The sequence below is a fragment of the Alexandromys fortis genome, unplaced genomic scaffold (assembly GCF_014885135.2).
Source record: "Alexandromys fortis isolate MF-2015 unplaced genomic scaffold, M_Fortis_MF-2015_v1.1 scaffold_1, whole genome shotgun sequence".
NCBI classification, from domain to species: domain Eukaryota; kingdom Metazoa; phylum Chordata; class Mammalia; order Rodentia; family Cricetidae; genus Alexandromys; species Alexandromys fortis.
Window position 1 is genome coordinate 844635 of NW_026067927.1, and position 19370 is coordinate 864004.

Consider the following 19370-nt stretch of genomic DNA (forward strand, 5'->3'; position numbering starts at 1 on the left):
CCACTGAAGAATGTGTGTGTGGATGTGGGGAAAGCTACAGTTAGATACCATCCACACACTAAGATGGCCAGAGTCAAACGAAGGGAATAATGTTGGCAAAGCTATGCAGAAACAAGAGCTCATCTGTACTGCTGGAAGGAATGCCCTATGTTCTTTAGTGACTCTGGTGTAGTCTGGTACTTCCAAAGGCTGAATGCTGGCACTCTATGGCATAGCAATCCTATACCTGGATATATGGTAAAGAGAAATCAAACTTGTGCGTGAATGCTCATAATAGCCCCAAACTGGACACAGCACAGGTGTTCATCCCATATCCATATAAGGGACTACTGTTTGACACTAAACCAGGTTGAAATACTGATGCATGCTGCAACAGACAGGTGTGTGTGTGTGTGTGTGTGTGTGTGTGTGTGTGTGACTTCAGCATTGTCAACTTACAGCATGAAGCAATTTAGTGCTGGTGGAAATGACACTAACGGGCAAGGGTTTCATATGGAGTGTCAGGATTATCCTGGAGTTAATTGTGGTGATGATGGTGCAACTCTAAATAGAATTTAAAAATGCCAAGTCGTTGCTTTGAACAGTTGCCCTTCATGACATGAATTAAATTGCAATAGAGCTATAACCCACAAAAGAATAAAATCTCCAAAAATGCAGGCCCACTGCTGTGGAACGGATGCTTAAGAAAAATCCCACACTAGCTCAAAATTGAGAAATAGATGGTTATTTATTTAGGGGTAAACTCACAAATCAGAATCCTCTGCTGGAACGGAGATCAGAAACCAAAATCCGCAACCGGAACAGAGGGAGAGGCCGGAAAAGAGGCTGGGCGCATGCTCTGCATTAGCTTATATAGCATAAGAGGCCACGCCCCAGTGGGCGGGTAACCACTAGCTATAAGACTTCCTACAGCACACTCCTAAGTTCTTTATAAAGTCAGAAAGACAGAGTCTGGCATTTCTTCTGTAGGGCCATCAGTAAAGTTAGGTTTGGGCGGGCTTAGCTCCTCAATTGGCTCCGCAGTAGTGGGGGTGCAGGTTGTCCCGGTTCTTAGATGTAGTGCATGGGCATGGGCCTGCCTTGCCTCATGCCTAGAAAGCAAGATGAAAGTGGGATGCCTTTCTTGGTGAGTGCCACTTAGATGTAGGTAACAGGGCACTTTGTGAGTGAGTAGGGGTTCACCCCTCCTCTTCACTGCTACCTACCCTCATGCACCCTACACTCTGTGGTCACCACATTAAAATACATAATAGCCACGCTTCTGTGTGAACACAAAAGCTTAGTGTTTCCCAGACTTATCTATGCCATGTTGCATAAAGAGGCAGTGATGGTTTCTGTACCACAAGACTTGCTTCTGGGGGCTTTTCCACATGCTTGCTTTAAATTATAAATATTAAAAGAAAACTATTTTAAGGATACATTTTTCCTCAGACATCCAAAGGAAATCATTTTATTATCAAAATAAGTGAATTCATACTCCATCTGTATGCTTGGTTGTTCCAACCTATGCTCTTTCAAAGGAGTGTGTCCCTTTGAGCTCTGTCACATTCCCAAAGCCTAGAGACAGATGAGCTAGCTGTCTCCGTCCCCACTGATGGCGAGGTCTCAGCTTTGCCTTGAGTGTACTTTGTAGCCTAAGCCCCATAGTCTTCCTAGAACTTGTCCTAGGAAGACTTGCAACTTTCTCCTATATGTAGAGAAGGGAGAACATTCTTTGCCTTGAATTTATAATGTCCTCCCCCTCTGCTCTCCCCCAGACACACACATACACATTGTTGCTGTTCTAGTTTATGTGCTTTGCACCATATTTTCTAGTCTGGCTACCACCCTTCCCCCATTGATCATATATATGTGTGTATGTATATATGTGTGTGTGTGTGTGTGTATAAATACCTCATGTATATGACACTCCTCAGTGCATGTTTATTTAGAGAGAGGAGTCACACATAGTGTGACCGCAGCCTGTGGGACCTAGTGAGGTCTGACTGGCTATGCAGAATCAAGAGAACAGGCCACCACTGTAATTCTCATTTATGGAGCATGAGCAGGTGAAGATGGCAGGTGAGCACAGGAGCAGAGGCAGCTGAGGAGGAGAGTGCATGGTGAGCTTGGACGCATTCACAGGCTTGCTGTGGTTCTTTCTTGGCAGTGCTCCACGGGCACCTTGGATTATATTTTACAACGCTGCCAGTTGGCCCTGCAGAATGTCCTCAATGAACTGGACAATGGCGACGTCACTCTGAAGTCCTTGGAACCTTCAGTTTTGAAAAAAGGGGAGGATATCCACAATGAGGTGAGGATGACCAAGAAGTTGATGGGGCTGAGATTCACCCCTGCTTGCAACCTTGTGAGGGTCTAACACAGAAGAGGTGAACCAGAGGGGAGGACAGGTTACACTAACAATCAGAGTAGTCAGAGCTCAGCATGTTAGTGTTGACAAAACATGGCAGCCACACAGCTTCTAAACAGCAGGAATTTATCCTCTTTGTCTAGACTGGGAAGCCCAATAGTAGGCACTGGCAATATGGGTGTCTGCAGAGGACCTGTTTCTGTATTCATAGATGCTACCTTTTCGTTTTGTCTGCATGGTGGAAGGGACAAAGCTTCATTGGGCCTCCTTTATATCTGCATTGAGTCCTTTCATTAGAGGTCTGCCCTCGGAATCTGTTACCTCCCAAAGTGAGCTATCTCTTTGCGATAGTTAATATTTCACCGTAAGAATTTAGGTGTGAAGGGCACAAACATTCAGACCACTGCTCTCTTTGAGACAGTTTCTACAGGAAATACACAGTGGGCAGGTAGCATGGCACAAGAAGGGTTTATATTATATGAGTAGAACCTTGAGACAAGGGAGCTGACTTTTCTAATGCATTGGAAGCACCTTCCAAGTTCCAAGTCTTTGCCCTAGCTTCTGCAGGAGGACACTGACTCTCTCCCCACCATGGTTTTTCCCAGTACATACATCCTTGCTGAGGGACTGCAACACAGGGCCATAAGTGGCTTCCTTGAAGGCAGGCAGAAATAGAGGGACTTGAGGAAAATGGTCGCCCACCTAGCAGTAAGCGTGCTTTGGCTTATATTTGTGAGAGTAAACTGCTTTTCTGAAGTCTTAGCTAAAAGGGTCTGCATCGTGAGGTCGGTGCACATCCTAAATTTACTTCTGATTTCCATATTTCCAAACTTTATATATTAACTGTTTAGCTTTTTCCAACTTTTTTTTTTTTACATAAGTGACTTTTTTAAAAAAAGAAATTTTGACAGTTGTTGGTGGTAGTGCATGCCTTTAATCCCAACACTCGGGAGTCAGAGTCGGGCATATCTTACTGAGTTCGAGGCCAGCCTGCTCTGCAAGAGCTAGTTCCAGGACAGGCTCCAAAACTACAGAGAAACCTTGTCTCAAAAAACCAACCAACCAGCCAACAAAGAAAAACAACTTTGTACTAACAGGCATCCTCTGTAATTATTCAAAAGTAAATATAAAGTAGGTAATCATATTCAGTGAAGACAGAGCAGTCCTTGGACTCATCTGCCGGTACCCTTATAGAGAAAAGATGCTAAGCCTGCACCCTCATCTGCAGCCACTTTTATAGAGAGAAGGCGCTAAGCCCACACCCTCATCTGCAGGCACCTTTATAGAGAGAAGGTGCTAAGCCTGCACTCTTATAGAGAGAAGGGGCTAAGCCTGCACCCTCATCTGCAGGTACATTTATAGAGAGAAGGGACTAAACCTGCACCCTTATACAGAGAAGGGGCTAAGCCTGCACCCTTCTTTCATGCTAAGGAGATTTGTGATAATGATCATGCAACTTTGTAAGTTAAAAACAGTATTGACTTTTATACTTCAAATGAATGGATTTTATTACAAATAAATTATACCTCAGATAAAGACATAACGATTAATAGGTGGTAGAGAATCATAAAAACGGTTCAGCAATCTCAAGCTTAATCTCATGATTAAGCAATCTCATAACATAATGAGAACTGGTGGAAAACCTGGACTATGACACAGCTGCTTGTCCTGTCAATCAAGCGATGATCACTGAGCTTGCGCCAGGCCCCCTTCTGGTTGCACTAAGGTAAACTGGTAAAGAAAACAGACATTCTAGTATATGGAGAAGGGAAACAAGAAACAGAATATGGGTAAAGTATATTGCGTGCTGATATTGCTAATTCTACTAAAATCAGAACAAAACAAGGAGATGGCAAGAGCCAGAGAGCATGCATCTCTACTGGAAAGTGCTGGGGTATAATGCTCTTGTACTATAAAGATTTGTCACTCATATTGGTTTACTGAAATGATGATTGGCTAGTAACCAGGCAGGAGGTGTGGTGGGGCAACCAAACAAGGAGAATTCTGGGAAGAGGAAAGGCAGAGATGCAATCGACATCCAGAAGCAGAGGAAGCAAGATGAGAACGCCTTACTGAGAAAACATATCAAGCCATGTGGCTAAACATGGATAAGTATTATGGGTTAATTTAAGTTGCAAGAGGTAGTTAAGAATAAACCTGAACAATAGGCCAGACAGCTTATAATTAATATAAGCCTCTGCGTGTTTATTTGGGAACTGAATGGCAGCGGGACCAGGCAGGACAGAAACTTCTGTCTACAGGAAAGAAGAAAAAGGGGTGAGCCATGTCTGGGGGGAGCAGGGGCATTTCAAGCAGAAGGAGCAACTACTACAAAGGCCACAGGCAGGGAATGCTCAGCAGCAGTGTGAGGGAGGGTATGAGGCTACCAGTTGTAGGAGGTGGGGTCACACAGACAGTGTTAGCAGATGTATAGATCCTGAGGGGCCTCCTAAAAGCACAGCAGCTCTTCTTCTTACTATGAGGGAAATAGCCATTGAAGGAGCCTTCCCATCTCCCCCTCCGGTTTGACTCAGGTCTAGCTGTGTAGTCCAGGTTGGCCTTGTTACCCACCTCCCTTAGCCTAGGAAGGTAGTGCCATTGTGCAGACTTAGAACCTTTCTTCTTTCAGCTCCACTGCCACCACCCCTTCTCTGCCTCTGCAGCCTCCTCCTCCTCAGCATTGATTGCTTTTAAGTAGCTTACAAATAAAGGCTTCATTGTGACATTCATATGTATATATTAGTACATTTGTTGTTATTCAACCATTCCCTGACCTCCACTGTCCTTCCCTCCTGCCTTGCTCTGTTTCCCTTTGTCTCCCCAAATAGTCCTGGCTCTCAGGTCAAACATGTACCATTGCCCGCTCCTGTTTTAGGCTTTCCTGTAGAGCTCTTCCTGTCTCATAGTCCCTTCCATTGCCAGTCATGTATGTATGTATGCATGCACATATAGAAACATCCTTATAGATTTGTTATCTAAATTCTCCTCTACTTTTGTCTGGCTTCATTTGCTTAGCATAATGATCACTAGATCCATTATTTTCCTGAAAACTCCCTGACTGCAGTCTCTTTTACAGCTGAGTACATTTCCACTGTATATATACCCACATTTTTTTTTTTATCTTTTCATCTCTTCGTGGACAGCTAGACTGGTTCCAGATCTTTGCTGTTGTGAATAGTGTGGCATTAAGCACAGATGTGCAGGTATCTCTATAGTGTGCTCACTTAGAGTCCTTTACAATAACGTCTCAGAGTGGTATACCTGCATCCTGTGGTAGTTCCAGTTTTGCTTTTTGAGGGACCTCTGTATTAATTCCACAATGACTGCACCCACTTATATTCCCACCAACAATAAATAGAGTTCTGATTGTCCCACATCCTCACTCTCACTGTTGTCATTTGTTTTCTTGATAACTGGGCTGCAATGGAATTCCTAGGTGGCTTTAATTTGCATTTTGCTAATGGCTAAGGATGTTGAATGCTTTTTCAAGTATGTATTTGGCGCTTGTATTTCTTCCCTTAGAACTCTATTATTCCACTTCATGTACTCACTTGATGATTTGCTTTTGTGAGATTTAGTTTTTGGAGATCTTTTGGAGTCTAGGCCCTGTTGGGGGTATATTTGGCAAATATTGTTTTCCTGTTTTGTGAGATGTCTCTTTACTTTGATGATTGTTTCTGTCTCTGTGCAAAAGCTTTTTAATATTATTTAATTTCATTGATAGTTCTTGGAGCTATTTTCTGTGCTATTAAGGTCTTTTCCAGAAAGTCCTTGCCTATGTCTATATTCTGAAGAGTTTTGCTTTTCTCTGCAATTTCAGAGTTTCAAGTCTTGTAGTAAAGTCTTTGGTCTATTTTGAACTGACTTTTGTCCATGGAGAAAGAAATAAATCTTGTTTCTTTCTTTTACCTTTGGATCTTCAGTTTCCCAGCACCGTTACTGAAGAGGATGTCATTTTCCCGATGTATCTTCTTGACATCTTTGTAAGAGATCAGTTGGTCCCAGTTATGTAGCTTTATTTCTGGGTACTCTATTAAATTCCATTGATCTGCTTTTATGTTACTGCTGGGCATTTTTGTTACTATGATTTTTTTAGTATACTTTGAGATTATATGCTGTGATTCCTTCAGCATTACTGTTTAGGATTGCTCTTGGCTTATGGGGGTATTTTGTGCATCTATATGAATTTTAGAATTTTTTCTAGTTCTGTGAATAGTATCATTTGAGTTTTATGGGAATTGTATTGAATTTGTAGGTAACTTTTTGTAATATGACTATTTTCACTATATTCTGCCAACCCATGAGTATTGGGTTTTTTTCCCATCTTCTAATTGTTTGAATTTCTTTCATCAGTGTCTTATTTCATTGTAGACATTTTATACTCCTCTGATGAGGAAGGAAGTTAAATTATGAATGGAGCGGGGCTGGAACGATGGTTTAGAGGTTAAGAGCACTGTCTGCTCTTCCAGAGAGGTCCTGGGAGTTCAGTTCCCAACAACCACATGGTGGTTCACACCCATCTGTAATGAGAGTGGTACCCTCTTCTGGCATCCAGGCAGAGTGTTGTATATACAATAAATAAATAAATCTTGAAAAAAATATGAATAGAGCTTCCCCCTTATTTTTTTCTTGGTAAGTTAGAGGTGTTTAGGACTGTGGATTTCTGTTTTGAATTCCCGTCCTTCCTGGAGGCAGAAAGCAGTTTGGAGGTGGAAGAGTTTTCTAAGGTGTCTTTATGAACCCTTAGGTTCAGGATGTGTTTACTGTAAATAGAGGTAATTTTCTTTTCTTTTCTTTCTTTCTATTTGTATTCCTTTTCCTTCTTTCTCTTGCCTTATTAATAATCTCTAGTTAAGCTTGGAAAGACTATACCAAGTAAAAGTGGAAAGTATAGGAACCTTGTCTGATTTTAGAGGATTTAGTGTAATATTGGCTATAGTTTTGTGTTATATAGCCTTTATTATGCTAAGATATGTTCCTTCTATTTGTAGTTTAATCAAGGATTTTATTCTGAAGGGACATGGGCTTTGTCAAAGGCCTAGTCTGCATCTACTGATGACCCAGTGATTCTTGCCCTACATGGTTCATGTGCTTTATTGCAAATTGATTTGTATATGTTGAACCATCCTTGCATGCCTGGAACAGAAACAATTTGGTCATGGGTCATGGTATATGATTGTCCTCACTTGTTCTTGAATTCGATTTGTAAAGATTTTATTAAGAAATTTGTGTCTATGTTTGTCAGTGGATTTGATCTATAGCCCTTTGTTGCTGTTCTCTGGTTTTGCGATTGTGGTGAGGCTGCTTTGTTCACTGTATTTTGCAGCCTGCCTTCCCTTTCTGTTTTTGTGTTTTATGAACAGTTTGAGGAACACTGGTGTTAGCTCTTCCTTTAAAGTTTAGTAGAAATTGACTGTGAATTCATCTGGGTTCTGGGCTTCTCTCTGTGGAGACACTTTTTGTATCCCATCACTCCCAATGCTTTTTATGAATTTAAGTTGTTTTATATCTTTTTTTTTTTTTTTTTTTTTTTTTGGTTTTTCGAGACAGGGTTTCTCTGTGGCTTTGGAGCCTGTTTTGAAACTAGCTCTGTAGACCAGGCTGGTCTCGAACTCACAGAGATCCGCCTGCCGCTGCCTCCCGAATGCTGTGATTAAAGGTGTGCACCACCATCGCCCGGCTAGTTGTTTTATATCTTGATTTAACTTTGGAAGGTCATCTGTGCTGGGAATTTATCCATTACAAGGAGGCAGTTTCTAGTCTTCCGTTTTCCTGAACATCCAGGACACTGATTTTTTTTTTTTTTTTTTAAAGTTACATTTATTTTTCTGCTGGGATTCAGGAGGGCTTTTACGCCATAGCATACGAGAGGAGGTTAGAGAAATCAGTTTCCTCCTCCCACCATCAGGTTGGTGGCCTTGGTGACAAGCTCCCTGACCCTCTGAGCCGAGGTCCCCAGGTGCCTGAGGGTGAAGAGAAGTTTTTCTTCTTAGCATGGCCGGGACTCTGCATTTGCCCTCTTGTCCTATGACAGAGTCCCCCTCACGCCCTCTTGTCCTGTGGCAGAGTCCCCCTCACGCCATTTTGTCCCGTGGCAGAGTCCCCCTCACACCCTCTTGTCCTGTGGCAGAGTCCCCCTCACGCCCTCTTGTCCTGTGGCAGAGTCCCCCTCACGCCCTCTTGTCCTGTGGCAGAGTCCCCCTCATCCCCTCTTGCAACTTCCAAGCTCTGTCCTCTTCAGTGAAATAACCGACCCAAGGGTTGAGAAGCAGTCGGAAACCACTTCACCTCTCCCTGACTTCAGGCTTGAGTCTCTGCTGCCTGTCAAACTGCTCTGTCCATGCATAGTTTCATGAGGAACCCATTAAAAGACTCTCTTTTTTTTCCTTTGTAGTAAATGTGTTGCTAAACCTGGATCTCCCTTGAAGTTGAACTGTGGCCACATTTATTCTGGTTTCAAACTACTCAGATTTACCTCTGTCAACCACTGTCTTTTAATGCCACAGATAAGGTTTAGCAACTGTCTTAATGTTGCCCACATTCCTGTTTTGTTTAAACAGCTTTAGCTGAAATCGGTTCTACACATCAAACAAACATTGACTTAATGTAAACTAAAACCTTTCATTAGACTAGGTCTTCTCCAGTTTCTTACCTGAGCCATTTTCACCATTGCTAATCTTCACAAGTTGCTTTTTGTTTGCTTTTTGAACGTTCAGCGTGGAGAAACAACCTGCAGTCCTCTGTGGTCACAGGTGATGGTGACAATAGCTTAGCTCTGTGTGTGGAACGTGATCACTCTGCAAAGCAGACACCATGACATGGTGCTAGACTTGCTGCCAAAGTCAAAGGAGTTTTGGGGTGAGATGGAGTTCTGTCCTGTTGATACCAACTGATGCTCAAGGGGAAGACAAGCCGTGGAAGACTTGTCTACCCAGTGCTGGTCACACTCTGATCTCTGTGTGTTCAGACTGTTTCCATTGCAAGAATCAGACAACTAAACTGGAGTCAGCTGACTGGAATGGGGCTGCGGAGATAGTTCATCCAGTCAGGGACTGTCTCCAGGACCTGATTTTCATCTTCTCAACTCATAATACCATCCTGCCATATTGTCTTCAGTTTGACAGCAAAATGTCTACAGTCTTCTTGAGTTTCTCTAGTCTTGAGCCCTGTCCTTCCAAAATCCAGAAATGGGGCAGTCGGGGATGTTTGACTTAACCCTGGTTTCCACTTTCGCCGTTAGTAAGTGGAGCTCTGCCTATACACAGGACCTAGCCAGAAGAAGGGACAATGGCGGGAGCTGTGTGTCCATCCTGTGGGTAGGAGCCTCTAGGTGGTCAACACAAACAGCTCCGTAGCTTCCCAGAAAAGAACATAAATCAGTGCCTTCTATCTTTGCTACTGTTTGCCTATTGCAATCAGCCCTTACTGAGTCAACAAGTGAGAACCTTAATGGCTGTGGAGGAGGTTGAATGCCTCTATACCTAATTATATATTGTTTGCTTATGTGGCTAAGATTATCACCAGCTCCTCCTGGCCCTTGGGTAAGTTCTTTCTTTTCTAAGAAGTTGACACAGGATACTCTTAATATCTGCCTGTGTCGTTGCCTTCTCAGCTTTTACTAAAAATGTTTAATTGCTTGGTTGTGACTTTCCATCATACTCAGTGGAGGCTGCTTATACTCCGGGATTTGAATGTTTGTTATATCTGCCTAAAACATGTAACCTGGCCTGGATTGTCATCCTAGCAGGACCTCAGCTGTAAGACTTCCATCTTCTTAACTTGCAGAAAGCTCTGGAGACGCCAGGATGTGTTGGGAACTAGTTAGCCAGGCTTTCCTCACCATCCTCGACCTCTTCTGTGAAGCTGCCAAAGGAGAACTGAGTGGGGAAGTCACTGTCCTTGTTGGTCTGTCACAAGGACATTCTGACACCGCTTTCTTGTTCCGGTTCACAGGTCGAGTTTGAGTGGCTGAGGCAGTTCTGGTTTCAAGGCAACCGGAACAAACTTTGCACTGATTGGTGGTCTGAGCCCATGACTCGGCTGGAGGAGCTGTGGAAGAAGATGGAGAGTGTGGTAAGTGCCCGAGGTCTGACCACGTTCTCTGGGGTACTGCACCATGCAGATCTTCAGCTAATCGTCACAGGCAAATGTATATGTTGTTAATCTCCATGATCGTGGTAGGTTATTCCCTGTAAGAGAATGGGAACAGTCTGCAAATTTTGTCGCCAAAGCCTCAGCTCATTTCGGAAGCATTTCTGATAGTCTCCACAGAAGGCATTCTGCTCCAGCCTGAGCAGGGCAACAGCAGTTCGTTTGTTCTCATGCTCCAACCACTATTCAGAGGGCTTTCCCACCACAGTTGACGTCGACGGCGTTGTGAGCCCTGATGTACAGCTCTGAAATCTGAGGTATAGAGAAGTGCTTGTCCGCGGTCACTAAGCAGATGGGGGAGATGGAAGCACAGGCTGCCAGGCAGCAAAGCGCATGCGTTCAGTCACCGTAACCTAGGATTTAGGAAGGAGAAATGTGGATGCCACCACATATTACTTCAGCGAAAATCAAACCATGCAGTGGGGAAAAAAAAGTTACAGACTGGCAAGATAGCTCAGAATGTAAAGACAGTTGCCACCAAACCTGGCGACCTGGGTTCCATCTCTGGGCTATCTTCCACATCATGGGAGGAGAAAATGGACTCTCGAGTCATCCTCTGACCTCCGCACAGTCACCAAGGTTCAGATCAGTACCAGGTTCAGGTCATTACTTCTGGGACTGTTGTGAAGGTGCTGGTCTGGATAGAGACCATGTGGAGAAGAGGGAATGGGGTAGGCTAATGGGGGAGGAACATTAGGTCTTGGGACTGTGAAGACAAGATCAAAAATCAGGGCATTTATGGTATGTAGAACATGGACTGTATCAGCGAGGTGGCAGGCGGAAGCCACTTGATAAGCCTCCACTTGGATAGCAATAACAACAGTAAATGCTTGCATGGTATTTTTATGAGTACTAAAGATTGCTGTCACCTAATGTTTGTGATGACCCTGTGGGATAGGTTTGACTTTATTCTCACTTTTACATATCAGGAGATAGGAGCCCAAAGGCCTTCTGTAACTTTCCCAAGGTCACCAGCTAGTAGGTGGGAGAGCTGGGATTTGAACTCTGGAAGACTTGCTGTAGGCTTCTGGCCCTTTGTCGGCTCACTGATCTGCCTCCAAATGCTTGAATTTGGAATGCGGAGGGAGGTGGGAAAAGCCGTTGACCTCTAGAGAGTGACACTTGGCGGTCTGAAGAGTGCTGAGAGCAGTGGGCTCATCTGCAGGGTGCCCAGTGATTGCCAGTCCCCACACATGTTTTTCAGACAGCTTTATGGACCTATGGTTGACATACAGGAAGCTAAACAAGCATCATGCATACGGTTTAATGAATTGAAAGATAAATATAACCTATGAAGCCATAGTTATAGCCCATGCTGAAACCTGTCTCTCACCTCCAAAGGAGTTCACTTGGCCTGCCCATTTAGTGTTATTGTTTTGATAAAGATGTTAACATAATATCTTCCCCAACCCCTGTTTTACAATAATGAAAATACCAAGTTACAGATATGAGGGCCTCAGCTTAAAACCATGAATCCGAATGCAGATCTCTGAGATCCTTCGCGAGGATCAGTGTCTGGGGAAAGAACACTATTACCCTTGTAATGTATTTATAGTCTCAAAGATCAATTTCCCCGAAGCTCGAGTTAGTGCAGAACAGCACTGTGTTGCCAGGTTGGTGGTGATGAAGAGTGGTCTAGCCTGGGGAGAAAATGCCGCCTCGGTAGGATATGCATAGAAATTCGGATAGTGCCCATTTTACGTATGGTTTTAGAATTCTGCTTGCTGCTGAGGCCTAATTCTTAGATATCAGCCTGACTTTGGAATTATAATTTGAGCCAGGTGGTTGTGGCGCACACCTTTAATACCAGCACTCAGAAGGCAGAGGCAGGTGAGTCTCTGTGAGTTCCAGGACAGCCTGAACTATAGAGTGAGTTCCAGGACAGCTAGGGCTGTTACACAGAGAAACCCTGTCTCAAAAAAAAAAAAAAGAAGAAGAAGAAGAAGAAGAAGAAGAAGAAGAAGAAGAAGAAGAAGAAGAAGAAGAAGAAGAAGAAGAAGAAGAAGCCTCTTATTGGCTAATTTTCACATCTTGATTAACCCATTTCTATTAAATCTGTGTATCACCACGTGACTGTGACTTACCGGCAAGATTCTAACCTACATCCATCTCAGGCCGGAGATTCATGGCATCTGCCACTCTTTCCTTCTTCCCAGCATTCTGTTCTGTCTACTCCACCCACCTAAGGGCTGCCCTATCAAAAGCCCAAGGCAGTTTCTTTATTCAACCAATGAAAGCAACACAAATACAGAAGGACCTCCTATACGAGTAAATGAAATCTTAGAAACAAATAAGAGAACTCAGTCATTTTGCAAAATGATTTTTAAAAAGTTTTTATTCCTTTCATTTAGGAGCATCTCCCCCTCCCCCAGTGAAACAGTGAAGGTTTTAGTATTGTGATCACACCAGTGATGCTTATTATTAATTCACTGAAAAGATATGAGTGTAGATGGATGAAGTCTCTCCATATGTGCACACACACATTTTGTAGATACAAGTGTGGACAGTGTAGTCTCCATATGTGTATGTACACATTTGGTAGTAGTGGCACATTAGTTAAAGGAAGTATCTTCTATTTATTGTATTCATACCAGAAAAAATACTATGAGGAGTAGCAGTCCAGGGAATTTTCCAGAGTGCAGTTCTTTGTACTTGGTGGAGCATTCTAGTGTCTCTCCCGAATACCACAGCTGGATAATTATCAGCAGAATGCAGGTTTGGACCGAGTTCAAAGGGAGGGTTCTTCTAAATTAAGCTGAACAATACTTTGAGCCTAAACTCATGGTAAGTTGTTTTTGCTGTTGGAAGACGCAGCAGAGACCAGTCTTAGAAAGAATCCCTGGCTGGGCAGCTTTAGTGCAGAGCCACGTGGTGTTTGGGTATGGGGGTGAAATCATTGGCCAGTGGGAGTCTGGCTGTCAGCCCTTCTTCAGCTTTCTTAAACTTGTCAGCAGTAGGGGGCAATGTTGAGCTGCCTGTTGGCAGTCCCAAGATGCTGCCTTTCAGGAAAATGCATATAAATGTCCCATTAACTGCCAAGAATTATCCCTGTTGCTTCAAGTTAACTGTAATCTCCAGGATTCCATAACACAGGAAATCAGTTGTGGGTTCACAAATTCAACAGCAATTTCACATCAAAAGTGCAGTGTTTGGTGCACATTTGGATTCTGTGGAATTAAGCTAATCGAAAGGGCATTTCTGGATGTTCAGACTTTTCTTCTAGGGAATATATTACTCTAAATTGTTATGATTTCAGAGGAGCGATGCTTTGTTATCTTTCTGGGGTTTCTTTTTTTTTTGAGTTATTGAGTCATGTGAGTGTTGTGGAAAGATGCCTTTGATCACTGCATTTTGTCTGTTCTACAGTTTATCTTCTATCTTTTTCAATGAGAAAATAGGACCTCAAACTTTGGACACTGCATGCATTACTTTCCCCCCTTTCATTTATGAGTAAACAGCCTTTGATGGCCCTTGCACCAGGGGAGAGGCGAGTATTGTTTTTCTCCGTCTTTTCTGCCCTTTTTCTCATGGGGTTGGGAGGGAGGGACAGTCTCCAGAAGCCTATAGGAGAATGGAAAAGGAGTTTTGAAATAGCTATTCCTCCGTTAGTGGTAACACCGCACATGTCCTAACCAGCCTCACACTTCAGACAGTATAGTCGGCTGTGCATAAACTCCCCAGGCCTCTGCTGCCCACTCGGTGGCCCAGTAGGCACGCTCTGCTCTGGCACATTCTCCTGCCACTTCTCTCCTGGAGGACAGTTTTACTCCGTGCCTGCTCTTGTGATGTAAATGTTAAACCTTATATTCGAATGACATTCTGATAAAACCTCACATCTCCCCTGAATATTACTTTGTGAATTCATTGAGCATCGAGCCCACAGTAGCCTGACCCTCTGTACCAAGGTCGAGCCTTTCTTGCCTTCTTTGCTCTGCACTCAAGAAGTCTTCTAACACTGGGCACTATTCACATATTTGTATTTTAGTTTTTTCAGCCAACCCCACTACCTCTCATCCAAGATTATCATATTCTGAGGAGACTCTTTGGGATAGGAGAGTTATCATTTGAAAGAAGCCATGCAAGCTTTTCTTGCCGGCTGAAGAGGGGGATGAAAAGCTGAGGTCTCCAGTGAGGCGGCGAGTCACGCCGCGGCCTGAGATCCAGTGGATAGGCCATTTGTCTCCCAGGGGCTGGTATCGCTCTTTGCAAAACTGACATTTATTTTACCTATAAAAATGTTTTAACACTATCAAATTCACGGGGAGACTGAAAAGAATGCTGGGTGTGAAATCCTCTAAATTGATGACATTTATTCATTTCCTTTTGACCTTAAAAACCTCCACTTGATAAAATCCAGTGGAATTATTCCAGCCCAGCATCCCGAGGAAGTACCCAGAGAAGCCGATGATTTATGGACTGCGGGGATTTCTTCATGCATTCTGTTGTTGCTTTTTCTCTGTCGGGAGAAAGTGGCTCTTGCTCATCCTCTGTGTTCTGAGCCATTTCCTGTCTCAACTGTCCCTGGTGCTACCGTAGCAGGCCCTGTGCATGGCGATTGCCCTTAATAACCTTTGCCGGCTGCAGTGGGTAGGAGCCAAGGCAGGATTGTTTTAATGTATCCGCTTTGAATCAGTGTAAACTGCAACATATAATTATGTTAGGTAAGCAATAGGCTACGTTTAATTTGCCCATTTACGTTAAAATTTGGCTCAGGAGAGCAGGGAGATGTGGAAAATGAGTGGGTGTTTCATTTCATAACATAACCAGGATCTTGTTGTGAAAGTTTTAAGAGAGAAATGTTCTTCAGACTGGAAAGGCGTCCCTGACAAGTTATTTATAATGGTTTAATTCCGAGGTGAGTCATGCCTCTTGACTTGTCATTGTGGTCTGCATAAATCATCAGGGAACCTTGTTCTGGAGGCAGCCTGCTGCTGCAGGGACAGGTCCCCTGTTTGTGAGCTCACAGATGCAGGGAGGGAGGGAGGGAGGGAGGGAGGGAGCTGGAGAGCAGTTTGTTTGTTTCGGGAGAGCTCAATGAAGCTGTCTCTACAGCTGTGGATAAAAATTCTTCATAAGTGAACCCAGGATCAAGGCTGCTTCATATGTACTAAAATATATATCAAGTACAGTAGTATTTGGATAATAGCAAAGTCAATTCTTTTTAAGATTTCTCCTAAATTCAAGATTTTCAGGGTCATGAGGGATATAATGATAAATTATAGATAATCATTTGGGGTTCATATTAATGGTGAATTTACCTAGATTAAATATATATATATATATATATATATATATATATATATATATACACACACATAAATATTCCAGTGAATACTAAATTACATGTACTAACATAATATTGTCTCCCATTTATCGGCATTTTTATCTTCATTTTTATATTTATTTTTAACTGTGTATATCGTCATGCATGGATGTGTACACATGGATGCATGTGCCTTTGGAGGCCAGAAGCATCAGGTCTCCTGGAGCCAGATAGAGGTGGTGTGAGCCAGCCAGGCGGGTGCTGGGATTTGAACCTGGATCCTCTACAAGAGCCCCATAAGCTCTTAACCAGTGAGCCATCTCTCTAGCCCTTGGGTCAGGATTTCTAATTTAGAAGCAGAGTATATTATAGTAATTTAAGATCTGGTATGAAATGTCTGGTGGTTTTCAATTAAGATTTAAATTCTTCTCTCCCTCTTTTGACTGGGACATTGCTGAGTGTCTCAAGATAAGCCCAGATTGGAAGCAGGTTAAACAGTTAGAAGCACCCAATAATTCAAATTCTGGAACACAGTGTTTTAGGGCCTTTGTATTTATCTTTGGAAATTGGGGGAAAAGAGAAACAAGTTACTTCCAGCCACAAAATCTACAGTCTTTGGCTTACATTTTTGGTGATCCTCAAGACACTGGAGTTTGGTTCTTTGGACCCACCCCTAAACTCCAATTGCCCACAACTATATTGTTCTAAAAGCAAACAATCTTGAGGGAGGGAGGGGGTTTTATGTGTAATTTATTTAGCATTGACCTTCTTTCTAACATGTTTTAGGTTTTTCTTGATAGATAATTTTTTTAGTTTCTCTTAGAACAGTCTCCCCCCCCACCCCCCCTCACACCCCTTCATTGCTCAGATTTAAGAATGATTTTTTTTTTAAAGTATGTGTATCCTGTCCTTTTTTTGGGAAAAAATTACAATTCCAAGAGAATTCAGACTTAAGCCTCCCAAACAGAGTGTGCCCGGGAAGCAGAGAAGCCCGTGTTTGTGATTCTCTTTGAAGTGTTTTGCAACTGGATAAGGAAAAATTTAGAGAGCGGCTGATAGTGTTCAGGGTAAATACTTAAACCCCTTTAGAGAATTTCACACACAGATACTGTGTGCAGAAAAAAGGGATACTTATGTTTCTTAAAGCTGCTACAGCCTGCAGCTTTGTACTTAAAGACAGAGGTGTTGAATAGAATTCTACTGAGGATACATCCAGTGACAATATCTCGAGGAACATCAGAGCCGGCCAGTGGTAGACTTCTGTTCTTAACCCTTGCGCGAGCAGTGTGTGCAGAGCTTCTGGTGCCTGGTGCTAGGATGTGCAGGACGCTCAGAGGACCCAGCTGCGGCCTCTGTTCCGAACACAGCGGGAAATGGAGCACACGTGACAGGGGTTAGGACAGGCCACCGGGAAGTGTGCCATCTCTTTTAGCTCCAGGTAGTGTATAGAAAGGAAACCTGGGTGGTCAGCCGGGGTTTCCACAGTAGCCTTGACACCAGAGCATGTGTTTATCTCCATTAAGTACACACATGCATGGCTCATATACACGATTTTTACACACTCTATTTGGAAAAAAGAAATACAGCAATAACAACAGCCCCACCAAAAAAAAAAAAAAAGGTGAATTCTTTTGATTCAAATGTTTCTAACTACTCTGAAATTCAGATCTGTGTAAAGGGTGTAAAAGCCCTACCACTTTTCCTTGGGGAACTGTGGTAGCCTCAGCTGCTAGAATTTATTTTGGGTTGCTCTGACAAGCAGGCCATAACATGCACGTGTGAATTCAGAAACCCGGATGCCAGACTGGTGTGTCAGGAATTTCCATTTTCCCAGGAAAGACAAAGGCTAATATATAATATACCTTCTCCCCCCACCCCAAGTCCTTTTTCAGATGGCTTGGTGGAGTGTTCTGTTTCTCTTTAGTCTGTCATTCACCTGACTAAAAAAAATAAACCTTCTCAGTGCCCTAGATGAATCATAGTGTAGAAAATGAAGTAATGCATGCACACATGAATGAATGAATGAATGAATGAATGGACAGGCAGACATCAAGCCCACAGTTTTGAAAAGGAACCAACCTTTCCCGGGATCTGTGCCATTTATTTGGAATATTACCGAGATTTTTGCTGTTTTAACCCCTAAGTTTAATGAGTAGTCCTTGAAACTGTTCCCTTCTGAAGTACATGGTTATAATGATCTCCTGAGAGAACTTGTTGACCCCACATTGCACCTGAAATAGGGATCCCAGGTGTTTGATTGAGGTTCTGCCTCACCCCATTCTGCCTTAGAGCCTAGGGGACTCTCTGCTGTTTGGAGCATGATGCTACCATTGCAGTGCTCCCACCCACTGAGTGTTAAATACTTGTGGGGTTGGACTGGGAATCTTGTCATACTTTGCAAAAGTGTCCCTGTGGAGAAATGTGCTCAAACTGCTAAAAGCCTCGCTTCTCTGAGAACTATGGGAACACATGAAATTCCGACTTCCATCTCTCAAGGGTAGTATAACCAACCATCCTGCTCTTTCTCCTTGACTTCTGAGAAATAGCGAGACTGTATTTTTCGAAAAGGGAACTATGATATACTACCTTTTTTGTATTCTTAAACGTGCTCTGTAATCGCTGGGCAGTGATGCTTTTGAGTCCATCTTCTCCTAACAGGTACGCTGTGGTTGACCTTGCATTTCCTTTCCATGAGCTCAGCCTCATCTGGGACCACCTGTGACCTTCTGTCTCACTTGTAAACATTTCCTCAGTGTGTATCGCAGACAGATGATCTCCTGCTTGGTTTTGATTGATTGACAAAATTAGCTCTCAAATAAGAAAGGGAGTTACCAGGTCAGCGTTGAAAGTGAAGTAACACCCGTGTTTGGGATGTATCTTCTTTGGTTGTAGGACTCCAAGCTGGTGATTTTTTTTTCCAAGACAGGAAACAGCCCTGGGTGTTCTGGAACTAGCTCTGTAGAAGCTGGCCCCAAACTCACAGAGATCCGCCTGCCTCTGCCTCCCGAGTGCTGGGATTAGAGTCATGCACCATCACTGCACAGCTTGGAGCTCGTGGTTTCTTGATAGTTACTTAAGCATTGCTAATTTAGGTGAAGATTTATGAAATGCCCACAGTTAGTCATAAGATGTTAACAGATGTTTCAGGGAACTAAGAAGTCTGTATTTTATTTGATTTCCTAAACAGTTCTTAACCTGTGGGTCGTAATCCCTTTGGGAAACCTCTGTCTCCAAAAAATATTTACATTGTAATTCATAACAGTAGCAAAATTGCAGTTATGAGGTAGCAATAAAAATAAGTTTATGGTTGGGGGGGTCACCACAACATGAGGAATTGTACTAAAGGGTTGAAACATTAGAAAGTTTGAGAACCACTGCCCTAAACTGCACAAGCAGGTGAGCTTCGTAGAGAATGGGAATAGGGCCGGGCGGTGGTGGCGCACGCCTTTAATCCCAGCACTTGGGAGGCAGAGGCAGGCGGATCTCTGTGAGTTCGAGACCAGCCTGGTCTACAGAGCTAGTTCGGGGACAGGCTCCAAAACCACAGAGAAACCCTGTCTTGAAAAAACAAAAACAAAAACAAAAACAAAAAAAAAGAATGGGAAT

The 19370-nt window shown here is 43.2% G+C and overlaps 1 protein-coding gene across 1 annotated transcript in view; it reads left to right on the plus strand.

Moving 5' to 3' along the window:
* Positions 1–19370, plus strand: part of Fto (FTO alpha-ketoglutarate dependent dioxygenase) — a 332887-nt gene that overhangs the window by 140242 nt on the left and 173275 nt on the right. Inside the window, exons 6-7 of the mRNA XM_050143937.1 lie at positions 2150–2293; positions 10304–10423. Of these exons, the coding sequence (XP_049999894.1) occupies positions 2150–2293; positions 10304–10423 (264 nt within the window). The remainder of the gene's footprint in view (positions 1–2149; positions 2294–10303; positions 10424–19370) is intronic.